The following is a 24,975-nucleotide window of genomic DNA, read 5'->3' as shown; positions in this document are numbered from 1 at the left end:
CCCCTTTGTGTTGGAGTGTGAAGGGCGGCAGTAGCACCAGGAGAACCACAGGGGGGGGCGGCAATGTGTGTGCCCTCTTGAAGCAAAAGCTGGGAGCAGAGTTAGTGAGGAAGAGAAGAGAGAAGAGAGAGAGACACACACACAAGAGAGTTCGGCGAAGAGAAAGCAAGAGGGGAGCCTGCGCTTATTGGCTGCGGCACGCCAACTAGCGCCGTTTCTCACCAGCAATTTGCTTGGCCTCACTTTTCTCACATCAAAAACCCAGCATTTCAACACACAGCTTCAGGGAAGAAAAACTGGTCTTTAAATATCTCAAAGCCTGCCCACAGCTCTCTGCCGTCCAGCCAGCGAGATTGGACTGGAGCTGAATCAGGGGTTTTCTGCCTGGCCGCGTGGTGGCCAGGATATCGCTGCAGGCATCAAGTCGTTCGAGAGACACAGCAACTCCACAAAGGTTTGGCCATGCTTCGATCCTCGAGTCGGGCACTGAGGCATGGGACCTCGACGTCCCTCAGCCTGGGTTTTCGAAACACGACCAATCTCCGGCGATTTCCTGCTCTCCAGGGCCTCAGAGCAGCGTCTACGGTGACCGATCTGAACGCTTACCCTTCTATTGGAGAGAAGCTCCATGGATTCACCGTCCAAGAGAAGAAGCATGTCCCAGAGCTCCATCTAACTGCAGTTCGACTAAAGCATGACAATACCGATGCTGATTACCTGCATGTCGCAAGAGATGACAAGAATAACGTATTCGGCGTCGGGTTCAAGACGAATCCGCCAGATGCAACTGGTGTGCCTCACATACTCGAGCACACCACCCTCTGCGGGAGTGAAAAGTCAGTTTTCTGCATTCGTGATCCCTACTCTGGGCCACCATCCCCCGGCGCGGATATAACTTACAATTCTGAGCAGATATCCCGTCCGCGACCCCTTTTTCAAAATGCTCCCTCGCTCTCTTTCCAATTTCATGAACGCGTTCACGTCCTCCGACCATACCACTTATCCTTTTGCCACCACCAACAAGAAAGACTTTCAAAATCTCCTTTCGGTGTACCTCGATGCTACCCTCCATCCGCTCCTCAAGGAAGAAGACTTCAGGCAGGAAGGGTGGCGATTGGGCCCCGAGAACCCCAGAGCTGCAGAACAGTCTGGAAAGAGCCCGGATGAGGCTGCTCCCGGTGACGATATAGTCTTCAAAGGTGTGGTCTACAATGAAATGAAGGGACAGATCACGGACGCAAACTATCTCTATTATATCAAATTCAAGGAGCATATCTTCCCGGCTATAAACAACTCTGGTGGCGATCCAGAATACATCACTGACCTGACTCACAAGCAACTCGTCAGCTTCTCCAAACAGAATTACCATCCCAGTAATGCGAAAGTATTCACTTATGGAGATATGCCTCTTGCCGACCATTTAAAACAGATAGGAGCCATCTTGGATGGCTTCCAGAAGAAGTCTTCGAAACTAGACGTCAAGCTTCCCAGGGATTTAAGTGCCGGACCTCTGAACTTCACTGTCGAGGGACCCATGGATCCGTTTACAAGCGAAGACAAGCAATGCAAATCTTCAGTCTCCTGGCGTGCAGGCGATTCCACAGACGAAGTCGAAGTCTTCTCCCTCGGGATTCTTTCCTCCCTGCTCCTGGATGGATATGGCTCCCCGATGTACAGGGCATTGATTGAAAGCGGGCTTGGCTCATCCTTCACGCCCAATACCGGTCTTGACACTTCCGGCAGGATACCCATCTTTTCTGTTGGGCTTAATGGGGTGTCGGAGAGCGATGTCCCGGCCGTCAAACAGCGGGTTGAACAGGTATTCAAAGAATGCATGGAAACCGGCTTGAACAGGGAGAAAGTCTCGGGCTATCTACATCAGTTGGAGCTTGCGTTGAGACATAAAACCGCCAACTTTGGGCTGGGAGTTATGGAGAAGACACTTTCCGCGTGGTTCAACGGATTCAATCCCACCAGAGAGCTCGCGTGGAACGACATCATCAGTGAGTTTGAAAAACGCTGGGGAAAGACGGGATACTTGGAAAACTTGATGAAAAAGTACTTCATGAACGATGAATGCTTGACGTTTACAATGAACGGTTCTCCAACGTACAACCAGGCATTAGCCGAGAAGGAGATGGCTCGCAAAGAAGCAAAGATGGCCGAGTTAGCCGCTAAATTCGGTTCGGCGGACGCGGCCATCGAGCAACTCAAGAAGGAGGAGCTTGAGTTACTGAAGGTTCAGGAATCAGCTCAAAATGCCGACGTCAGCTGTTTGCCAACTCTTCATATCAAAGACATTCCAAGGGAGATGGAGCGGAAACCGGTGAGAGAATCGAAGATTGATGATGTTGAGGTGGTTTGGCGAGAAGCACCTACCAATGGTCTCTCTTATATCCAAGCGTTGAACGTATATTCTGACATTCCGGACGAATTGAGATTGTTGTTACCGCTATTCAACGAGGCAGTAATGCGTCTTGGGACTGCTCAAAGGACTATGGAGCAATGGGAAGACTTGATCAAGCTGAAGACTGGCGGTGTTTCCTCTTCGACCTTCTCTGTCTCATCGCCGTTGGTCCTAGGCAATTTTACAGAAGGCCTACAATTCACAGGCTATGCCATGGATAAAAACGTGCCTGACATGCTTGAAATCATCACAACACTTGTCACTGAGGCCGATTTCTCGAGTGAAGCTGCACCAAAGATGGTTCAGGAGCTGCTTCGCTCCAATACCAACGGCGCCCTAGATGCAGTTGCAGGTTCAGGTCACCGCTTTGCAGTCAATGCCGCAGCAGCAGGTCTATCCAAAAATTTCTGGGTGCAGGAGCAGAAAGCTGGACTGTCTCAGATCCAAGCTGTCGCCGACCTCCTCCGCGACGCCGAAAATTCCCCGGAGAAACTTCGGCAACTCATCGAGAAGCTACGTTTAATTCAATCTTTCGCCATTTCCAAATCTCCTAAACTCCGTATCCGCGTTGTTTGCGAGTCAGGTAGTTCGGGCGAGAACGAAGCTATTCTACAACGCTGGCTAAGCCGACTCCCCAAGGCCATCGCTCCACCCACCACCAGCGGTGCAACTAGCTTCAGTCCTTCGTCAAGCAAGATCCTTTACGATCTTCCATTCCAGGTATCGTACTCTGGCCTTGCACTCCGGACCACCCCGTTTACTGGCCCTGATAGCGCTCCGTTGAGCGTTCTATCGCAGCTCTTAACGCACAAATATCTTCACCCTGAAATTCGAGAAAAGGGCGGCGCTTACGGTGCCGGAGCTTCTAATGGCCCCATCCAAGGTCTTTTCAGCTTCTCCAGCTATCGGGATCCGAACCCGATGAACACTTTCAAGGTTTTCAACAACAGTGGTGTTTTTGCACGTGATCGCACCTGGATACAAAGAGAATTAGACGAGGCCAAGCTTGGGATCTTCCAATCTCTGGATGCTCCTATGAGCGTTGATGAGGAAGGACAGCGCTATTTCCTGACGGGAGTTACTCAGGACATGGACCAGCGCTGGCGAGAGCAGGTCTTGGATGTCACTGCTCAAGATGTGAACAGAGTTGCTCAGAAGTACCTCATTGAAGGGACTGAGCGTGTATTCTGCTTACTTGGAAATAAGGATAATGCATCCAACCTCGATGGGTGGGACGTGAGAAATATGTCCATGGGCAACGACGCGGAATCAGCCGCCCTGGCCCAAGATACTGCCTCAGTGGATGCATAAAGAATCCCGATTTTCCTCACATGCATTCCACTGTGCGATCTTACACTGTTATTACTGCACTTGCTAATGTATACTATTACCCCTGCATTGTTTCGGCGCTATTTAAGATTTCTTTTCTTGTCTTTTTTCTTTTTTTGGGTGTATTGTCTCTTTTGAATATAGACATGTATTTATACACAATATCCCACCTCAGAATGTTCCGCCTTTCCTTTTCGCCACTTTCTGAGTATTCCATTCGGTTTCAAAGCTTTGCTGTACCTGTGTCCCCGCTGGATCTAACTTTGCTAGGTTTCGATCACGTAAGACATCCCGCGCGCTGCTCAAGAACAGAATTGAATACGTCTTCCAGCCTCGCATCCCCATGGTTGGAAGATCACAAGTCCCTTGGGGTTCCATCCCCAAGGAAAGCGCAAAATTGATAAAACAGCAGGGCTAAACGAGGCCTTGTCCGCGTAGCAATCCATATTCCCTTTCCGCGGGAACGCCTTTGATCTCGTCCTTCCAATACGGCGCGTGCGTAATAGTACGTGCACTGTGCTGGCTGGACGAAAGTCAAGGTTTTGCCAACGGGAGCTGGGGATACGGCTTTCTGTGTGGATGGGGTGTCGTCTCACCTGGGCTGTTTTGTCTCCATTGTCAGACCTGCCCCAAGTCCTAGGAGCCTACGGAGGGCGGACTAAGAATGAGAGAACATTCAAGTTGCCCAAATCCAACTTGGGCGAAATAGATATTCACTAAATATGATTGAACCCGCGGTCTATTGTCCTTATAGTAGTACTGCTGGCATTACTGTTCGCTTTTTACTGCCACTCCTCTTAACCTTACATACCCGAGCCATTGACTCCCATCTTCCCTCGTAATCACCGATTCCAAAGTCTCACATACCTCCTTAACTACCCTTTCCCTCTTCTCTTCATCTAGCATTTCTAAGGCTGAAGCACCCATCAGTCTTAACCAGCCCTGCATGCCGCCCTTCTCATCCGTCGTTAATTTCGTGGGTCGATACTCAACTTCCAACTTGTCTACTCTGAAACCAATCTCTTCCAGCGTCTCTCTCATCCATGGCTCCGATGCGAAGAACCACGGAATCCCCTCGCGAGCTGCACTGAAGGACACGCCATGGTGGACAAGAGCGGCTATTAGAGCACTATGGACTTCAGGGACGTTTCCGTGGCCGCCCATTTCAAAAACGAACAAGCCGCCTGGCTTGAGGCACGTGTATATTGCTCTCAGCACTGAAACACGGGTTGTTGGGTCTTTTAGGATCCAGTGCAGGGCGGCGTTGGATACCCTGCCTACAGTGTCAAAACTCCTCGCCGCACGTACAAAGTAGACTCATGTAGTTTCACACAACGGGGGAATGATGATTGACACTCACACCTTGTCCCACCGGGCCACTCCAACCCTTCCTTCCTGCAACTCTTTATCCAAATATCTACAGTCAACCACCCTGAATTCGGCATTAGCCTGCCCAAAATCGCTCTTCGCTGCTTCGATCATCCCCTTTGAAGCGTCTAAGCCCAACACATGGCTCACTCGGTCCATATATTTCGCCGTGAATTTGCCATCGCCACAGCCAATATCCAATACCTGATCCGTTGAATGGGGATCAATGTAAGCCAAGACCTTCTGGGTCAAAAGGGGGACGAAAGACGCGGAGGTATGGTAAGCCTAGATTTTGAAACCATTTTACGATCAGCGTATGATTATTATTATTTTCTTTTTTTTTTTTTTTGGGAACGATGGAACCCGGCGTAAGGAAAGGTGTTACCTCGGCGGACCAGTGATCAGTTTCCGCTCCGCTCAGTTGTGTGAGAGCTACCATTCTGGTGTACTTTCGTACGGGGTCTGCGGTTTCCGCCGGGTGGGGTCTTGGCGTCCGCTCCGCTCGGGATCGTGCTTCTAGCTCTGAAAGCAAAGGGTGATAAAAAAGTGCGAACACCGATGACAGGAACTCTATGCCCTTTTAATGATCTTTTCCATTTTGCTCTTGATTAGCGAAGACAGTGAGGAGGGCTTTAACTCGTGATATTCCCTGATGCGAGGCGGGGAAGTAAGCCGATATCGGACCACTTGAACCGCTGAGAGCGTGGCCGACGCTTATACACGGTCACTCGAGGGATTGGATGCAGAGGTCAATCTCTATCAAAAAAGAAAATGTGGAAACATTTCGTAAAAAGCGAAAGGTGAACAGCCGCGTGGAGAAGCACGAATTGCTCATATACAGATCTCTATCTTGCCATAAACAGTCACTTTGCAAGTCCCACCCCCTGAGCCCATCATGAAATGAAAATATAAATCCCAAGCGTAGCAACGTTACCAGAGAAAGAACATAAAATATTGTACAAATCCCATGACGCCAAACAAAGTCTCGCTCAGGGGCTTACAAGACTAATAATAGCATCCAAATGAAAATGGAATAGTTCAGCACATGGCCACAGTTTGTGGCATGGTCATGTCGTAAGCGGCCACATCGGTAGGCCATGCTTTGTCAATCCAGAAGTATCGGATGAAGATATCGATGAGTGCGGCAAGTAATTGTTGTCCCGTGAAGTCACCATTAGCTACCAGAGGTACTTTATATTTCGTACCCATTTGCCTTAAGCCGCTCAGGTCCGGTAAGGTCAAAACTCCATCCTCACACTCCACCTTGGCATCCAAGAATGCTTGTAGATTCATCTCCGTGAGTGATTCTCTTATGTTGGAAGAAAGCTCTGGGCAGACAAGCATGGCCCATATGAGATCTTCGGGTTTGGCCGGTGTGGGGTCTTTCCCGTGCCCGGCTTTGTCTGGGGAAATAAACGGAGCAATATTGTTCGACGCCTTTGCCAGTAGTCGCATATCTTCAACGGAGTATGTTGCTCTAGCCATTTTGCGGGTTTGTTGCAGATCGTTGCAAAGTTTCATGGCGTGGTAAAGATAATCTCGGTCCGATGTTGCGGTAGTGCTCGTGATAGGGAAGATTCGTTTCAACTTATTTGACTGCTCCTCAATGTGTCGATATACTTCCCGCACATCGCTGCAAAGAAGATATGAGGGAGCAAAGTAGAACCCATCAGGTCCAAGGTAAAGAAAAGCGCTCTTCATCAGCATCAGCGTATCCCGATCCATCTGCAATTTCCCAAGACTGTACGGGAATCGAGCACGATCCACATCCTCAGTGCTGGCGAACTTGCGGTCGAATTCGTGACAATCTCTGATGTCGAGGCCACGACTGTAGGCAATTTCCCCCTGTACACAAACAGATAACAAACCGGGACAAGGGCGTAACACCTGTTGTTTGCCTTCAAAAGAGCGTTCTCCACTTTCCAAAGCCTCAGTGCGCGAGTCGGGAATTGGTTCGTCCCTGACTCGCTGAGCTGACGGCGCTTTTGAACGTTCGATCTCGCGACGGAGCTCCCTGCCGCGATTTTCTTGCTTGCCTAGAAGGACTCGTCTTAGTTCATCCGGGGAGAGATCTGCGGAGGTCAGGTATTGATGGAGCTCGGCAGGACTGAATTCATGGTCGTCATCAATATCCACGGGTCGTTTGTGGAAATCTGCGCCTCCAAGGTAGAGAGCTTTACCATCCGGTAGGAGAAGCCCCCCGATTGAGGCCCAAAGTCGAGCTTGGAGTAAAAACGGTGAACTGGGCAAGCTGAAAGTTTCCTTTCGCCAGTAGCGATGAAGGTCGTCCGAGATTTGCTCAAATAGTGTTGCTCTGCTTCTAAATTGAGCGATGCAACCCTGGGGACTGGGCTGGAGTTGCATCCAGCCCAGTGGTCCATGCCAAAGCATCGGGAGAGGCATAGGTGAGCTGAAGCTTGGGTGGTTCTCGTAAGATTGGAAGCCTAGCATGGAGCAAACCGCGACAAAGTCCTTTCCTTTCCAGTGCATAGCAACGATTCCATTCACCAAATCCGATGCATCCTGCATTTCAAGGAAATCATCATCAGGGCGCAGACTGAGTGCTTCCATTAACCCTACCCAACTCGCACCGGCCGGAACCAGCCCGCTGGCGCTCTCGATATCGGGATCGGGCTCCTTGGGGATCCCTCTGGGAAACGTGAAGCATGGCACGACGCGATTCTGAACAAGTGAGGGCACGGAGACGCTGGGTGTATAGACTCTCCTTTGTAGCCCGAGAAAGGACGACTGGGCAACTTTATCCTGCCATCGGCCCAGAGAGCGCCAGGACAAGCCTAGCCGATACCTTCGGTTCTGGGACGCGAGCTGCACCGCGGCGATGTAGACGGTAAAAAGGGTCGCAACTGCAATCGCGGTTGCCGTCAAAGAGGACACAGCTGACAGCCAATCGGCAGTATCGCTCATTGTGAACGTTGAAATAGGTAGCTGGTGGGCAGGTTTGGTTGGACTATAAGGGTTGCGCGGAGAATTCTCCGCTTTATTTAACTACTCCATACTCCATCCCGTTCGATCGCGACCAACGGTACGGTATCGGAGGCTGAGAAAGTATGGATCTATGTGCCCGAAGTCATGCAGGACCTGTTGGGTTGCCAACCCAAATTGTCCAGTCATACTCGCGACGCTGTTTCTCGCTGCGCTTTTGTTTAGTTATACCAGCAGGGATCGTGGGCGAATCGGCTTGGACAGCGACTTCAAGGCGAGCCACTCTCGTTCGCCTTGCGAAAATGAGCAATATACCCCTGGTCGCTATTGGGCCTCTTTCTCTCCCAAATTTTCGGCCATTCCGTGCCAAACGGCTTGTTGACGAGATTGGCTATCTCTAACAAGGTGTCGCACGGTCTATACTCGGGGCGAAGCAGACAGCCAACGCCCGAAATGGCTATGTTTCGTTGCTATCCGTTGCCAGAGCCGCACATTCGTTCGACGAGATCCACAGGAATGGCCATGAAGGAGATAGGCAGTCTATCGAAGGTGAAACGAATAAACCCTTAAGAGCCTTTCCGCGTACATTGATATGGCTAAAGGGCAGTCCTCATCTGTATGAGTTTTAACTCCACCGTACCAGGCTTCGACACATCACCTCCCGCGATACTGCCCCATTTTGCCCTCTTCCACCCGCATCGACTTGAATAGCGGCTAATCATGTCCTTCTGAAGCACAGTTGCTGGCTGTACCTAATTCCCAGTGGCAGTGGAAACGCTGCTCCACGCTGGAGACCCTCACCGCTTTGCTGCAAACTCAGGGGGCTTGGGCGGTGATCTTCATCGCCCAAGCAAAGTAATACTAAAAGAGGCCAATTTGGCGAAGTGGCAAATTCATAGCTTGTCCAATCCAGCCTCAAGGCGAGAAATTGCTGAAGACGATGAAGAGCACTGCCCGAGAGAAAGTAGGATAAAGTGAAAAGGGGAACAAAAAAGAAAAAAAAAAAAAAAAAAAAGTTAGAAAAGGAGCTCAGAGCTATATTAACCCCCTACCGCATACTACTCACAAGAAATTTCGCTCGCGACCAGATCTCATCGCTCAGTCATGCCTCACATATCAGATCGAGAATACCCTCCAGGCTTTCTAGTGCCACCCGACCCTGCTTTCACATCCACTTCCAGCTCTCGACCGAGCACTTCTGCTAGCTCCGTTTCCACAGCCCCTTCCAGTCTCTCCGATGATGCATGCAGAGAGGATATAGAAGACACATCGAAGCCAGTCGAGACACCGCGATTGGATATCGAATCCATACAAAGACCTAATGGAAATTCGATCAACATTACCTTCTCGCTCTCCAAGGCCACCTCGTCTTCTCCTTTTGCTCTAGGGGTGAACGCTCATACAAGCCCAGACGAGTCACCCCCAGAAATCTCACACAGCGGGCATTCAGATGAAGGGGACACCGACTCTGAGGTGTCCGAGCCTGAAGAACCAGTCCCGCCGCGGCCTTATTGCAAGAATCCTTTCCAATTCTGCCCTTCACCAGCCGCTGAAGAATGGGAGAAAAGGAAAGCAGCCCGAGGTGAAGTAAACGAGGTGATAGATAGGCTGATGCGCTACCAGGGGTTGGAGGAGGTCAAGCAGCAATTTTTGGACATCAAGTCCAAGGTCGACATTTGTGAGAGCCAAGGACGTAGCTTGAATAGGGAGCGTTTCAATGTCGTTTTCCAAGGAAATCCGGGAACTGGTATAGATTCCCCCTACCTTGTTTCGGTGAAGCGCATCACTGACACGATGCTAGGCAAAACAACCTTCGCACGACTGTATGCCGAGTTCTTGCACTCCGTTGGGGTGATAAATTCAAGTTATTTCAAAGAGACAGCTGGAATTGCTCTCGCTGTAAAAGGGGCAGAGGGAGCCCAGGACGAAGTTGAAGACATACTCAATCACAACGGGGGGGTCTTGTTCATAGACGAGGCATACCAGCTCACTGCAGCGTACATTGAAGCTCTTGGAAAACAAGCACTGGACTTTCTCCTAAAAGCTATGGAAGACAACATTGGCAAACTGGTGGTGGTATTTGTAGGTTACAAAGAGGAGATGGAGTCATTCTTTGAGCACAACCCAGGCCTTACCAGTCGAATCCCATGGACTATGCACTTTGCCGATTTCACCGATGCCGAGCTCTGGGAGATTCTCTACGACAACATCCACGTCGGATACCGAGGAAATATGAGAGTCGACGGCGGGATGGATGGGAAACCTATGCGTATCGCCGTCCGCCGTCTCGCCCAGTCTCGGGGCAACAGAGGATTCGGAAATGCGAGAGCAGTGGAGAATCTCATCGGTCAGATATCGTCTCGACAGGCCAGGCGGCTTCAAAAGCTGAGAGTTCAGGGGAAGGAGCCTGATTGCAACTTTTTCACGCAGGAAGACGTGATTGGGCCCGACCCTTCCGATGTCCTCCAGAGCAGCCACGCATGGAACGAACTCCAAAAGCTTATCGGCTTAGACACCGTCAAGAAGAATGTGCGAACAATGATGGGAATGATCCAGAAGAATTACCGCAGAGAATTGAAAGAGATCAAGCCGTTCCAGCTTCCTTTGAATCAGCTCTTCCTGGGACCTCCTGGAACAGGCAAAACTACCGTTGCAAAACTCTATGGGCAAATCCTGAACGACCTGGGCCTTCTCACCCGAGGCGATTGTAAGTCTCCATAACAGCCCTCTAACCGTCAACCGTTATCAGTCTAACCCTGCTGCCTCAGTGATCGTGAAGAACCCAGCCGATTTTATCGGAGAATGCTTGGGAAAGTCAGAAGCCAAAACGAGAAAGATTCTCGAGGCCACCGTAGGGAGGGTGTTAGTTATCGACGAGGCGTACATGTTGGACCCTGGTGATCCCAACAAGGAGCAAGACAAGTTCAAGACTGGTGTCCTCGACACTTTAGTCTCCATCATCCAGGGGGTTCCAGGTGAAGATCGCTGTATCATCTTCGTAGGATACGAGGATCGCATCCGCAATATGTTCCACAACGCAAATCCAGGCCTCTCTCGACGCTTTCGTGTTGACCGTCCATTTCGATTCCAAAACTTCACGATCAACCAGCTGCTGCAAGTTATGCAGCTAAAAATGGAGCAGAAGGATCTGTCCTGTACACCGGAAGCGTGGGAAGTCGCTCGAGACGTGTTAGAGCGGGCTCTTATGCGTCCAAACTTTGGCAACGCCGGAGATGTCGACAACTGTCTGGCTGCTGCTCAGATGAATTTCGAGCAGAGGCAGTCGGCCAAGCCGCTTCATGAACAGGCCTGCGATGATGATCTGCAGCCTCAAGATTTCGACCCAGATTGGGATCGAATTTCGAGGGGAGCAACAGATTGTCAGCGTTTGCTGTCGGGAAAAGTGCACCAGAACATAATTGACAAGTTTGTAAATTATCAAAAGCGATGCCTTGGTGCGCGGAAATACGGCTTTAGGCCTCGTGACCTAGTGCCTACGAACTTCGTCTTCGCAGGGCCCGCCGGTATGTATACCGATATCCAACCGCGATGGAATTTGAGAACGCTGTGGCTGACTCAATATTGTAATAGGAACCGGTAAATCGACCGCAGCTTGTCAAATGGGCCGTATCTTTTACAACATGGGGCTCCTCTCCGCCCCTGAAGTTGTCGAGCACTCGGCGAGCGACCTGATCGGCCAGTACGTTGGACAAACCTCCCCTAAAACCCGCAAACTGCTCGAGTTGGCCAGCGGCAAAGTCCTCTTCATCGACGAAGTTCACCGCCTGGCTTCGGGCCAGTTCGCAGCGGAAGCGGTTGATGAGCTGGTTGGGTTTCTCACTCAGCAGGAGAATGCGGGAAAGATGGTGGTCATCCTCGCTGGGTACCAGTCTGACATACGCAATCTGATGTCCAATCGTCCTGACCTCTCTGGCCTATTTAAAGAGGAGATCGCGTTCGACGAGCTGTCGCCTGAAGATTGCGTGGCTATTCTTCTCCGAGAGCTGGACGCCAATCGGATCACTACCGAATCGGACTTCCTACGAGTTCGTGAAAGTAGAGGCCATTCCAATGTGCGAAAACTGTTCAAAGCTTTGATAGCGTTGCCCGGCTGGAGCAACGCGCGTGACGTGAAATATTTGGCGACACAAATATTGGGCAATTTCCTGGAATCCGCCGCTGATAACACAACGTCTGACCGGACTCTTTCAGCTGATCATGTCGAGGCCTGCATCATGGATATGATCACCCTGAGCACAAACCGATGTAAGAAGCTTGGAGACGATGGGAATACCGCCCTCCCGATTTCACCTCCCCACGCGAACAACGACCCGGAGCCAGCAACACTCGAAGAGACTCAGGCTTCCCCGCCGCCACCGAGGATCGATCCTGCGATCTGCACTCCAGGAGGAGATACAGCCTGCGATGTCGACGTCAACGTCAACACGCAACACAAGCCGGACCGCGAACACCAGCCAGGCCTATCCAAATCGAAGCAGCGAGAGCGCGACGACGAACCAGTCCCGAACCAGCGCCGAAGCCAACACACAAACGATACTGACGCCCAATCCAGCGATGAGACCCATGTGTCAATCCCCCGGGCTCTCCAGCGCCAACAATCCCCAAAAGTGGAGCAACACGAGAAACAGGAGCCCTCTTCCAGGCCGCAGTCCCTTCACAACAGTGAGGAATTGGAACATCAGGCGAGCCTCTCTGAGCACCAGGTTCCCGTGGAAGCGACATGGGAGCAAAGAAAAAGACGGGCTACCCAGGTTCAATTACAGACTGGTGTGACCAAAATCAACACGAAGACAAATTCAGGTACCCACACCCTGGTTCTTAGAGCACGCCGCTGGTTATCTAGGCTTTTGAAGAGAGGCAGGAAGCGTGAAAAGCAGGAAACGAGGGTCTCCTCTCACCCTGGTCGATGTGAAGCAGGATATGCCTGGAATGCGGTTCCTGGAGGCTACCGGTGTGAAGGCAGACACCACTTTATGCCAGCATCATAGCATGAATTTTGTTTGGCCCCTTTGTTCACTCACACTTACTCTCTCCATTTCCCCCATTTTGATGTATGTTTTTACTTTACCTTACTTTTCTTCTCCTTCTTTGTCCCCCTTTTTATGTTGTACTGTATTAAGATACCCCAACTTGTATTTCCGCACATATTCGGAATGACTTTCTTGAAATTGGCTTTTCTTCTTCTCGAGATTTCTTTCTCTTTCTTTTCTTCTTCTTGTTTGTGTACGGAGTAGTGATTAACATGCAATATCATGTTTTCCCTTAGAGGAAGTAAGACTCGGTGTGGACGTGGCACGTATGTAAACTGTAGGACCTGTTTCATCCCTTGCAGCGATGAGGTCCGCCAGAGATCCGGTACCGACGGAGGGTTCAGACCTCCTTTCCTGGCATGATTTGCAGGCTGGCAGATGAGCAGTCTTCCAGAATCTGGAAAACGCAACTTCCTCCAGTCAGCCAGCCGCCAATGAGGACGATATGCTGGTAAAGAGGCGAGCATAAGGTGCCACAATGTATAGCAGCAGTGACGAGGAAGCTCGATTGGCTCTCCACAGACCGAAAACAATTTGTCAAAACTATTTCATCGGAAGTGTCAGGCTGCATGCGTAGCAGACGTGAGGAAAAATCAGGTGGGCTAGAGCAACATCTTCAGGTCTATGGACCGTGGCTCGATCTTTTCAGAGTTCACGAGGAGGCGAAAATAGAACAAATGAAAAATCAAAGGAAAAGAAAAGAAAAGAAAAGAAAAGAAAAGAAAAGAAAAGAAAAGAAAAGAAAAGAAAAGAAAAAGGATAATGGCTGTAAGCGCATCGATCGAAGGTCCAGATCAGCCTCGTTTCTCGGCGAGAAGCCACCTGGGTTCCCCCAAGATCGGTGGGCTGATACAGAGTACGAGGTCCAATCTCTCGTCGATACCTACCATCTCACCCTTCATCCGGAATCATATGCCGATTAAAGAATGCCCTGTTGAGGCAAAAGAAGAAAAGAGAATCTTCTGGAACGGTGGGAGTGAAGATATTAGCATGCACTCTGAGACTATTATCAGAAAGGAAGAGACAGTCCCGTTTTCTTGCATGCATGTACTTTTTTAATAAAAAAGAAAGGGGAAAAAAAAAAAAAAATACTTCCCCAAGGAACAGGATGAATGAAGTGGCACAGAGCCTCCCGAGGCGATGAGAACAGAAAAGGTATCCCCTACTGTGAGACTTCTCCCTGCGACATCCGATGGGACGGTTGAAACGGTGGGGCGTGTCCCGGCAAGAGGGACCCGAAAGATGGCGATCGTCGTCGTTGGCGATTGGGCTGGCGACACCGAGAACGAAACCCCCTGGAGGGCCGGGCAGCGAACACGATGGACGCAGTTCTCTTTCGCGTGCGGAGAAAAAGAGGAAAACCCTGATGGTGGACGGAGGAGGAGGAATGCATATTTCCAGGTTTTGGGCCTCTTTGTGTGGAGAATTCTCTTCCTTGACGGATTCCTTGCTGGTATTGTGAAAGCAGGGATGTGCAGCTATTATTACTCCATCCTGTAGCAGGTGAGAGGGAGAAAAAGAGAATATTCCCCGAGGCGCCAGCTGCAAAAAGAATCCCCGTCGATGATCCCCGTCAGGCCAAGCTTCTTGCCAAGGCCAATCTAAACTTCCGCAAGATTTCTTTTTTCCTGGCAAAAAAAAAAAAAAAAAAAAAAAAAAAAAAATGTTGTGTCTTTGGGCCACCAGCCAGACTGACAGCACGGGAAGGAGAGCAATTCGCCAGAAAAGAGAGAGAGAGAGCAGAAACTGCGTCTTCTCTTTGGCTTGAGATCGTGTTTCTCCGGAGCAGCCGTCGCAATGATGTGGTTTCGCCCAATTGCCCGTCGAAACGCTGCTTTTTTGCCTTTGCGCCGGCTGAACGGTCTAGATCCATGGTTCACCCAGAAAAGTATGGGACTAACGAACGAAACCTCCAGAAGCCGGATAAAGGTGGGAAAAAATAGTTTGCTAGAGCGGCACGATGGAGAACGGCGAAGCTCGCGCCAAAAAGTTTGCTACCAAATTATCTCCTGGATCAATAAAAAAGCTGTCACCGTCCGACTCACCGTCGTCACCGTCGTCACCGTCCTTCGCGCAGCGTGGAACACATGTACGTAACTCGTCGTCGATCGCGAGACGCCCAGGCGGGTTTCATGGGAGCTATCGACATAAATCATGCATCAGCGTGTTATATTTTTATAAACTGAAATAATAGTAACTTCCTCCTGGCCTCGCCACTCCTGCTTTACCCACGCTTTCTTCTGAAAAGAAAGAATAGAAGCAAGCTCCTTTTTTTTTTTTTCCCCTACCGCTGCTGGTCACCAGCATGAGATGAGCTGGACACACACCCATGGAAGAACCTGCTGCCAGCCATGCTGCAAAGGATCTGCGGCATCCGGAGCCTGCCGTCATCGCGTCTTCATCGCTCAGAGCGAGATCTCGTGTCTCTAGCCCTGAACGACCCTCGACGACGGCCACCACCACCACCACCACGGGGACTCTGACGCCGGACTTGCAGGATGCGCACGAGCTGTCGGAACTGCACGAGATCTCAACGCACACCAGGAGAGACTCGTCGCCGTCCACCATCTCTTCGGGCTCGATCAGGATTGTAACGCGCCGCTCGACGCGGAGTAGCCAACTGACCAGGAGCAGCCGTGAGCCCACCGGCAGGTTTAAGCATATCATAAAGTTCTGGAGACGCAATGTCGTCCTGTCCGTTTCTCAAAACCAGAATCGGGATCATTACGGTGAGTTTCTGCCCTTTTCATTCCTTTTCCTTTTTTTTTTTTTTTTTTTTTTTTTTTTTTAGGTTCCCCATCCTCATTTTTATGGGAGTCTCTGGTTTTGAACTTGTTGGGATGGCATCACAATACTTTTTTTCAACCCGCACACCAAATTTTCTAATTGGTACTACTCTGCAATGCTTTCTCTACCTGGATTGTCGCTATGTACATATATATATACATCCTTGCGAGCAGCACAACCTGTCATGATGTGTCCCCCACCCCCCTATTTTCTCCAATGGACGACCCAAATTGTAAAACACTCTGAACGACGCTAATCCATCTATCAACAGCGCTTGAACGGACCTACCTGGCGCATATGAGAACATCGGTCGCCTTCTCTCTCCTTGGCGTCCTGATAGCTCAACTCTTCCGTCTACAGCACTCGCATATCCACCATCCCACGTTCGGGTTCTACACAGTTGGCGTACCTCTGGCCTGCACCTGCCAAGGGTTCGCGATTCTCATGGCGCTGTTCGGCGCACATCGCTTTCTACGACAGCAGAATGCGCTGTCACGGGGGAAGATACATGCCGGTGGATGGGAGGTGATGATGGCAGCCATCTTTGCGACAGCGGTATGTTTCCCTACACACCCCATACCAAAAGTACATACTTATTACCGATGGCGCTGACGGTCCGCACGTAGATTATCATCACACTGCTAATTCTTGTCGTCGTGATCAGCGTTAAAAGGGATAGTGTTTAAGGCGATCAGCAATCGGGGTACGGAGCATCTTTGAGCTTCTCTTTTTTTTTTTTCAGCATTTAGCAGGTCATGCGGTCATAGATATCCCCTCATGTTTGGGCGTCTGGTTAAGGAAATGAGTGGTATTTATGTACTCTTTTTTTTCTTTTTTTTCTTTTTTTCTTCTTCCTGGGGGCTGGCATAGGCCCCCTTGCATTTTGTGTCAAACGAATACGCCCCTGGAGGGGGTTTTACTACCTTGCTCTTGAGAAACTTAACATTTATTCCTGTTTAAAACTCAAATCTTCAGTGTTAAGGTGGAAAATGGGGAGGAAGAAGAAGAGAAAAAGTCTGTATCTTTCCCCTCATTCCATCAAGACGTGTCTGCTCAAAGCCCCCGCCCACGGGAACAGCTCCGTTTGCGTCAGTTTTGCCGGAATACCAATAGAAGCACCGAGACCACCGGATGGCCATCCGACAAACAGCGCGACGTCCAATCAACTGGTTGAGGGGGCGTCGGAGAGGCGCAGGGTGCCCATGCAGCTGCTGGGGGGGTGCATTGGCCGAAGTGTCTAACAAACCCAATTCCAAGTTGCATCCAGAGTACGGAGTACTCCGTAGTTGTCAAAGGACGGAAAACAAAAATGAAGAAAAAAAGGAAAAATAAGGAAAATGAGAAAGACAACAAACAAAACACACGGCTCGCCCCGGATCTATACTATGGGAGGGACTCTGGAAGAACTCTTTTTTTTTCTGCTGGTGATCGTGGAACAAGTGAGACAGCGCTGCCGATCGGATATTTTTCCAGGCGCTGGGCTGACTAACAAGCAACTGTACTGTCGGATCCAGGCTTTTTCTTCTCTTTTTTCGCCACGCAAAACCCCCGCTGACGCGCGCTGAGAGGATTGAGCTGCGCTGGGCTGACGGCACGATGAGTCTGTCATCACGTACGGAGTACAAAGCGGTACGCTATTACACCCCGGCTTCTGTTGCGCGCACGTATGAATGGCATGTGAATCACCTCCAACGGCTTAAAGAAGCGAGAGAAGAAAAAAAAATAAAGATTTCAATAGCCAGACCGCGAGGGATTTCTTGATCGCCCATTCACACGGCCTTCCGCGTCGATGCAGAAAGCCGTCAAACAGATGAGCCGGCCTCCCACGTACAACACTGACGCTTCCGCCCTGCCTATCTCGCTCTGCTTCTCCTGCGCTCTTATTTCTCCATCGCGCCACTTTGCTCGATTTCCATTGCTCGCGTTCCACACCACCATCACGCAGCCATGGGGTTGACGAAATCTCAACGGATCGTTCTTCTGCTGACGATCGACACCGTGTTCTTCTTGATCGAACTCACCGTGGGTACGCAGTCTACAGATTCCCCTCCCAGTTTGAGCCGCAATTTTCGCGCTGACAGTCGTGGTGTAGGTTATGCGGTGCACTCGCTGGCGTTAGTGGCAGACGCGTTCCACATGGTATGCAGACTAGCTCCTCCGGTCTTATTTAGGGGGGGGGGGGGGGGAGAAACTTGCAGATTCTGACCGCTACCTTTTAATAGTTGAACGACGTCCTGTCGCTCTGTGTTGGCTTATGGGCTGTAAAGGTCGCCAACGAGAAGACAACCTCGAAATCATACACCTACGGAGTAGGTTCCTGAGCAGTCCCACAATACTCATGCGGTGTGGTAGATACTAATTCGCCATAGTGGCAACGCGCTGAGACCCTCGGAGCCTTAGTTAACGGGGTGTTCCTCGTTGCACTATGCTTGTCCATTTTCCTCGAAGCCATACAGCGTCTTGTCGAACCGCAGGAGGTCAAAAACCCGAAACTTGTCCTGATCGTCGGTAGCTGGGGACTCTTTTCCAATATAGTTGGGTTGCTATTGTTCCACGACCATTCTCATGGCCATACGCACGCTGAAGAAGCGATCCACTCTGCCGAGCAAGGGTATCTCACTCAGCGGGATGCAGACACAGCTGTGGTGGCGGACCCAAGGGGCAGCATCGCAAGAGCCATGCCGGAGAATGCTCTTGATGCATGCACGACCGATGGATCAGCTAGCACTATCAGACCGCTCGGTGGTCGGGATACGTCAAGCAGTCCGGTCACCGTGAGAAGGGCCCGGACTCCGGATGGCCGTTCGCGTCGGCGCAGCGTTCATCGGTTGAGTGTTTCCGGCCTCAGCGCGCGAGATGCGGACAGCATATTCATCCATCCTGCAAGCTTGCGTCAGGACATCATCGAAGCAGGCCGCTTGGATGATTTTGAAACCTCCGAATCGGATTCCGATCTGGAGGATTCGGCTCGCGAAGGCAACGTTTCAGAACGCTCCAGGTTATTGCCGCAAAGCAACGGCACGACGACTCCCTACGACAGTTCGTCAGGAGTTCGCGGCCAGAATCTAAAAGATGACCTGCATGTCAAGCACAACCATGCCCTGCCGAAATCCACGGACAAGAAGCGTGGCCCCGGGCACTCACACGATCTGAACATGCGCGGTGTCTTTCTGCACGTGGTGGGTGATGCGCTCGGCAACATCGGGGTTATCGCCTCGGCGTTGATTATCTGGCTCACCGACTACTCCTGGAGGTTCTATGTCGATCCTGGAATCTCCCTTTTCATCACCATGATCATCTTGTGGTCCGCTATCCCACTATGTAAAGCCGCTTCGCGGATCCTACTTCAAGCCGTCCCCGCCGACTTGAGCATCGATCACATCATCGAGGATATTGAGTCGCTACCTGGCGTTCTCAGCTGCCACCATCTACACGTTTGGCAGCTTAGTGATACCAAATTGGTCTCATCCCTGCATATCCAAGTCAGCCACGATATCAAAGGCTCGGACCGCTACATGGCTCTAGCAAGGGACGTGCGCAGATGTCTCCACGCATACGGTATCCACTCGTCCACCATCCAACCCGAATTCTACCCAGGGAGCGATGATGAAGGTGGAATGGGATCATCATCCTCCCCTGCCAGCGGTCGAAACTCGCCTCCAGGGACAGGGACAAACACCAGTGGTGCGCCCTGCCTCCTTGAATGTGGGAACGAATGCGCCGCTGGCCGTCAGTGTTGTCCTTAATCTAAAGCGGTAAAAACAAGAAAAAAAAAAAAAAAAAAAAAAAAAAAAGACAAGAGAAAAGAAAAGAAGAGAAAAGAGACCATCTGTTATTACCTAAAGTTTTAAGTTTTTGGTCAAATTTCTCTGCTGCTTTTATTCTCGCATGTAATTGTAATAATAAAAGAAAAAAAAAGGGTGGGGATGAACTGGGAGCGGGTGCGTTATTACGGAGTTCTTGTTTTGCTGCTGTTGCTGGTGCTGTAGTTTTCTTTGGGCGTCCATGGCTTTGGATGACTATCTTGGGTGTTTTGTGTGGAGTACTGTAACTAGCTAATCGATCAACTAGTAGATGGTTGGTTTTGTCCTTCCATCGAATGCAAAGTACATACAGAGTACTCTGTACCTCCTAACACTCTTCATGCTACAGTATTACAATGCTTCCTGGCATGCCATGTGCAGGGCGATCGACGCAGTCCTGATCTGTGTCCTGATCCAAATTGATGTCGTCGAACGAGGTCCAGAAACGGGTGAAAGAGTAGTCTTCATAGTCACTGACTGCATCAGACTACCCCGTACTCCGTATATAATGAATTAACAATAACGGGTGAAAGAGAGCGCCACGTGACCCCATACCGCCCGCTAATGTCTCAGCAGCAACAGCAACAGCAGCAACAACAGCAACAGCGGCAGCACGCAGCGAGAAGCGAACCGAGTTCAGGCGCTTTTGTTTGGATTCAGACTTACGACAGGCCACGGCGATAGCGTCCAAGATATCTACAATTTTGTGTAGATTATTCCATTTTTGCTCGCGATGGGCCAATAGTCTACTATACCAGGGACACCACCGCATCCCATCGTTCAGACGAATGAGTCCTGGCATCATCAGGCCCCCCGCCACCCGCCTCTTCCTCCTCACTTCTCCTGCTTGCCGTCATAAATGTGAGCTCTAGGAGGTAGACCTACGTTAGCAAAACGAAAGATACTAGTTACTTCTTTGTCTTATCCATCGGAGAAGCCGCTGGCCTCCCCCGCCCATGGCTTCAGCGCTCGGTGCCTCCCGATCTCATCGGGATCACTTCGTCGAACCCCCCGGCATCATAGAGCGGATATGCACTTCCCTACCACCGATTGCCCGGCCGGTCCTTGCAACGCTTCGTGCTAAGGGCGAGTCGGTCGCTGCAGCGTACACGAGAGCGCAGAGGAGAATGAGATATCGACGCAGTGGAGGGATCCAGGCGATCCTGCGACCGTTGTTTTCGGTGCGGAATGCCTTGATCGCATTGTGGATCTTAACGCTGTGGTGGGGAGAGAGGAAGGTATTCAGAGATGCCGTGGGGAAGTGTGAGTGGACAAACTGGGAGAAGTGGGTAAGCAGGCGTTCCTCTTCTGTCCTTTTTATAAGTTGAGTGTGTGTGGCCGTGTGGAAGATAGGTGAGCTCTATTGAATATGATCGCTTACATTCTCCGTCTCTCTATTTCAGCCCGAGGATGCCGTTCCACATCACACTGTACTTATTGCAGATCCTCAACTCGTCGACCCCCATACATATCCCGGCCGTCCGTGGCCGCTGTCTTCATTGACTACATACCTATCCGATCTCTACCTGTACAGAACACATTCCCTGCTTCAGGAGAAGCTCCGACCTGATAGTACATTCTTTCTTGGAGATCTATTTGACGGTGGAAGGGAATGGGGCACCGCTAGCAGCTCGAGCCCCGATGATAGATATAAAAAATACGGGAACGATATGTGGATGAAGGAGTACGCGCGATTTTCACGGATATTCTTTGACACATTTAGGTTGGGCGGCGTCGATTCCGCAGCAAGCCCGAGAGGAAGAAAGATAATCGCTAGCCTGCCTGGGAACCATGATCTGGGCTTTGGGAACGGAATTCAACTGCCAGTACTCGAACGCTTTCGTGCATACTTTGGCGAAGGGAACAGGGTTGATATCCTTGGAAATCATACTTTTGCTTCCGTGGATTCCGTCTCGCTAAGCGCGATGGACCAAGTCGATCCTGCGACTGGAGGTTCGAGCACGAGTAGTCCGCATTCCGAGCAGATTTGGAAACCGACGGAGGTGTTCTTAAACGAATTCCAGACGTTGAAGTCTCGAGCAATCAAGGAGGAGCTACTCTTCCTGAGCGGGGAGACGGAGGGATATATATCCCCGCATACCGTTGTCGATGCCACCGTACCTACGAAGCCTACGATATCTCCCGCTGCATCTGATGCAGACTTTCCTACCATCGTTCTCACCCACGTTCCTATGTACCGTAAGGCTGGCACACCGTGTGGTCCACTTCGCGAACATTGGCCTCCTTCATCGACCGATCCGCTCCCGGAAAGCGACGAGAGAAACGCCATCAGAATCGGTTGGGGATACCAGTATCAAAACGTACTTACCCCCACAATTTCCGAGGATATCATAAAGAAGACTGGACCCGTCGTTCAGATATATTCGGGCGACGACCACGATTATTGCGAGATCACGCACCGAGAATTCAGCGGCGCACCAAAGGAGATTACGGTCAAGAGTGCGTCCTTTGCGATGGGCGTCAGACGACCCGGCGTTCAACTGGCGAGTCTGTGGAACCCAGTTGACCCCAAGTCGGGCAAGTCGTTGCATCCGACGGGCTCTCAAACCATCGAGAACCACCTTTGCCTCTTTCCCGATCAATTGGCGGTGTTCATCCAATATGCCTATGTCGTTGTCTTTTCTATGCTCATCCTTTTGCTCCACGCTATATCTGTTACCTTGCGGGCTGACCATATCCCTGACGCGTCTGACCCGATCCTCCCCCTCACACGCCGCTTCCTTGAGGACATCCCTTCCTCCTCGACATCGAGTACATCTACATCTACGTCGTCGCTCTCGGCTGGCGAGAACAGATTTAGCAATCGCTGTGGAAACGGCATCGTCCCGCGCACAGCCTCCAGCTCCCCGTCAAACGATGGAACAAGACCAGTGAAGTATCTACAATTTGGCGGGAGTCCGGGAGTCAGCGAGAAACTTGAACGCTCTTCTCGGGACGAGTGGGACTTTTCCGACAAAGTCAAAGAGAGGTCGTGGACGGGTTTTAGGACCACCGTCGGAAAAGATATAGGGTCCCGTGGCAGTCGCCGGTCGTTCTTAGTGTTTCGCAGGCATTTTGTTTCATCACTCAAATGGGTTGCTGGCGTTTCTTTTGCATGGTACTTTTGGTTACTTTGGACATGGTAATTGGGCGTGGGAGGGTTGTAAAATTTGGTTGGTCTGGATTTTGATGCGCTTATCACTTTAATTATATCTATATATATACGGAGTACATACCACTACTTCATACTCCAACGAGATTAATGGCATGATATCCTCCCATGTCTCCGCGTCCGTTCGTTGGAATTTTCGTTTCTTTCGTCTCGCGGGTAAGACGGTGGAGGACGGGGGGTTGAGAGCTAAGACCGAATGATTCGGATTCCTGAATCAACCGCGATCGAGCCCGACGCCAGCCTAGACTTGTTGTAACCTACGGTTTCTCCTACAGAGTTTTATGGCGTTTATTCGCATATCACACCGTTAACAGGGAGGGGTGCCGGTTATCAAGAGCGCCAGGCTCGGGAATCATCTTGATAAGACACCCGCTGTCGATTCATTCGTTGTCGGAAAAAACTGGGAAATTTGATCGAAGCCGTCAACCCACTTTTCTCCCCTTATCCTTTTCCTTTCTGACCATCCCCAAAAATTCCGCGGGATGGTTTTGTCGCCCCGAGAAAAATTTTTGATAGTTCCGGCTTATGCAGTTTGGGTTTCCGGACAAGGGGTCTCATCGTTCAGCCTCACGGACTAGTAGTGACGATCTTAAATGGCAGCAAGGGGGAGATGCGTTGGGTGTGAATGGTGACTGTGGATGGGCGAGGATGAGTAGCTTGTTTTCGAGCAACCAAGTAACAGTGGGAAAAATCATGACCGGCTTGCAGAAAAATCCTATCCATCATGTCTTACTCTGTGCATCCTGGTTGAACAGCGGGTAGGCTACAGAGGCGACGGGGATCGTGCGTGAACCATGGTGCAAGCTGGTTTCTGCAGCTCAAGATTCCTTCTGCTTCCCGGACTTGCGACTCGACAAGCCATTCGTCTTGTTTATTATTTACTCCGTACGTGAATAAGATTTAGAGTGAGTTGATCTGCGAGCCATGGAACGGGCAAAGGCGATGTCTTGCCTTGTTGTCCAGCCAGAGTTACCGTCATCATCATCCTTGGCTGGACGCCAGGGCTGCGGGCAACGCACAAAAGTTCAACATCTGATGTCGGAACACATTGGCGGTGACCCTTTCAAAGGGCAGTGGAGGCGACAATTAAACGGAGAAGTCAGCAAGGACAGCGTGGCTGTGGAGATCAGGGCAGGGGGGAATCGTGATACGGGCGCGCTTTGACTTTGTTGATAGTAGTCATCGTCGTCGTCAATAGAAGGGAAAAACGAAGAGAGTGAAAAAAAAAAAAAAAGCAAAAAGGAAAAAGAAAAACACCGCAAGAGTACGGAGTACTCCGTCAGAGGCTTCAAATCCAAGCTTCGCGCTATCAGGAACCAGGCCAAGAACCCCTTGCAGTCCAGGGGAGTTCAGCACAAGCTCCGACCCTCGTATGGAACCTCGCCGGCCTTGCAGGGATGTTTGCCGCCAACCACAACACGGTTCTTGACGCTGACCCAGGTTCGTGCCGTCAGAATCGCCGTGGTCTTTGAGATCAGCCCGGGTTGTTTCTCCTCACCCCACGTTAGGTTTTTTTTTTTTTTTTCTTCCCTCTCTCCTCCACAGGCAAACATCGAGAATGTGCGCCGTTGAACCGCAAAACAGCTCAGTGGGTGCCCAGCTGCAGCTATTCGCGGTACGACGACGAGGTCGAATAGTTCCAAGACATAAGAGGGCGTTAGGGCCATAGCTTAGGTGAGCTTCTTCTGTGGGAACGCTGTTTGGATCAATCAGTCACACTGGCTTTTTTCTCCACCGGGCCCGTCACCGTCCAAGTCAGGCTGTCTAGTGTCGATGACGGCTCCAGGTGACAGGGGAGCTAAGCATCAACAAATTCAGGGGAAAATACGGGGTCAGACGGGACATCAAACATGGGTGATTTTAGTCGAGCCCAGTCGTCCCCGGGTTACTTCTTCACAGACTCCAACGGCATGCCAAAGACCTCCTCGAAGTCGTGTCCTGTAAACTTATCATACGATTGTTCCTGGGCTCTTGCGCAGAGACCGCCACCGTGGAGGTTTGGTCTTCTCCTGATGCATGCCTATCCGGTCACCAAAACGTTGAGACTCTCTCACACGGTGAAAAAGCATTGTTAGAGGATATTTGAGCACACGACTAACTATTTACCCGAAGCCG

General features: G+C 50.7%; 8 protein-coding genes across 8 annotated transcripts; 5 read left to right on the top strand and 3 right to left on the bottom strand.

Moving 5' to 3' along the window:
• Positions 1–267: 267 nt before the first annotated feature.
• CIMG_07576 (mitochondrial presequence protease) lies at positions 268–3,927 on the top strand. The gene is made up of 2 exons (XM_001240412.2): positions 268–836; positions 913–3,927. Exons 1-2 carry the CDS (start codon positions 463–465, stop codon positions 3,716–3,718), a joined length of 3,180 nt encoding a protein of 1,059 aa, XP_001240413.1. The 5' UTR covers positions 268–462; the 3' UTR covers positions 3,719–3,927.
• A 79-nt stretch (positions 3,928–4,006) lies between these two features.
• On the bottom strand, positions 4,007–5,711 carry CIMG_07577 (uncharacterized protein). Its single transcript, XM_001240413.2, has 3 exons — positions 5,490–5,711; positions 5,097–5,389; positions 4,007–5,009 (listed from the first exon to the last, which is right to left on the bottom strand). The coding sequence occupies exons 1-3, from the start codon at positions 5,541–5,543 to the stop codon at positions 4,505–4,507; spliced, it is 852 nt and encodes a 283-aa protein (XP_001240414.2). The 5' UTR covers positions 5,544–5,711; the 3' UTR covers positions 4,007–4,504.
• Positions 5,712–5,917: 206 nt separating this feature from the next.
• CIMG_07578 (uncharacterized protein) lies at positions 5,918–8,029 on the bottom strand (the record flags this gene model as incomplete). The annotated part of the gene is made up of 1 exon (XM_001240414.2): positions 5,918–8,029. The coding sequence occupies one exon, from the start codon at positions 8,027–8,029 to the stop codon at positions 6,143–6,145; it is 1,887 nt and encodes a 628-aa protein (XP_001240415.1). The 3' UTR covers positions 5,918–6,142.
• Positions 8,030–9,151: 1,122 nt separating this feature from the next.
• On the top strand, positions 9,152–13,333 carry CIMG_11981 (uncharacterized protein; the record flags this gene model as incomplete). The annotated part of the gene is made up of 3 exons (XM_001240415.2): positions 9,152–10,754; positions 10,816–11,571; positions 11,639–13,333. 3 exons carry the CDS (start codon positions 9,152–9,154, stop codon positions 13,054–13,056), a joined length of 3,777 nt encoding a protein of 1,258 aa, XP_001240416.2. The 3' UTR covers positions 13,057–13,333.
• Positions 12,569–14,302, bottom strand: CIMG_13325 (uncharacterized protein). Its single transcript, XM_004445130.1, has 3 exons — positions 14,265–14,302; positions 12,967–14,060; positions 12,569–12,899 (listed from the first exon to the last, which is right to left on the bottom strand). Exon 2 carries the CDS (start codon positions 13,563–13,565, stop codon positions 13,128–13,130), a length of 438 nt encoding a protein of 145 aa, XP_004445187.1. The 5' UTR covers positions 13,566–14,060; positions 14,265–14,302; the 3' UTR covers positions 12,569–12,899; positions 12,967–13,127.
• An 878-nt stretch (positions 14,303–15,180) lies between these two features.
• On the top strand, positions 15,181–16,606 carry CIMG_07580 (uncharacterized protein). Its single transcript, XM_001240416.2, has 3 exons — positions 15,181–15,827; positions 16,157–16,440; positions 16,512–16,606. The coding sequence occupies exons 1-3, from the start codon at positions 15,428–15,430 to the stop codon at positions 16,569–16,571; spliced, it is 744 nt and encodes a 247-aa protein (XP_001240417.1). The 5' UTR covers positions 15,181–15,427; the 3' UTR covers positions 16,572–16,606.
• An 898-nt stretch (positions 16,607–17,504) lies between these two features.
• Positions 17,505–19,680, top strand: CIMG_07581 (cation diffusion facilitator family transporter). Its single transcript, XM_001240417.2, has 4 exons — positions 17,505–17,911; positions 17,978–18,024; positions 18,108–18,194; positions 18,255–19,680. Exons 1-4 carry the CDS (start codon positions 17,833–17,835, stop codon positions 19,629–19,631), a joined length of 1,590 nt encoding a protein of 529 aa, XP_001240418.1. The 5' UTR covers positions 17,505–17,832; the 3' UTR covers positions 19,632–19,680.
• Positions 19,681–20,352: 672 nt separating this feature from the next.
• CIMG_07582 (manganese ion homeostasis) lies at positions 20,353–22,971 on the top strand. The gene is made up of 2 exons (XM_001240418.2): positions 20,353–20,977; positions 21,092–22,971. The coding sequence occupies exons 1-2, from the start codon at positions 20,645–20,647 to the stop codon at positions 22,832–22,834; spliced, it is 2,076 nt and encodes a 691-aa protein (XP_001240419.1). The 5' UTR covers positions 20,353–20,644; the 3' UTR covers positions 22,835–22,971.
• The last annotated feature ends 2,004 nt before the right edge of the window (positions 22,972–24,975 follow it).

This window comes from Coccidioides immitis (genome assembly GCF_000149335.2).
Source record: "Coccidioides immitis RS genomic scaffold supercont3.3, whole genome shotgun sequence".
Lineage (NCBI taxonomy): Eukaryota > Fungi > Ascomycota > Eurotiomycetes > Onygenales > Onygenaceae > Coccidioides > Coccidioides immitis.
Note: the sequence above shows the minus strand (reverse complement) of the source record. Positions and strands in the feature narration are given on the sequence as shown.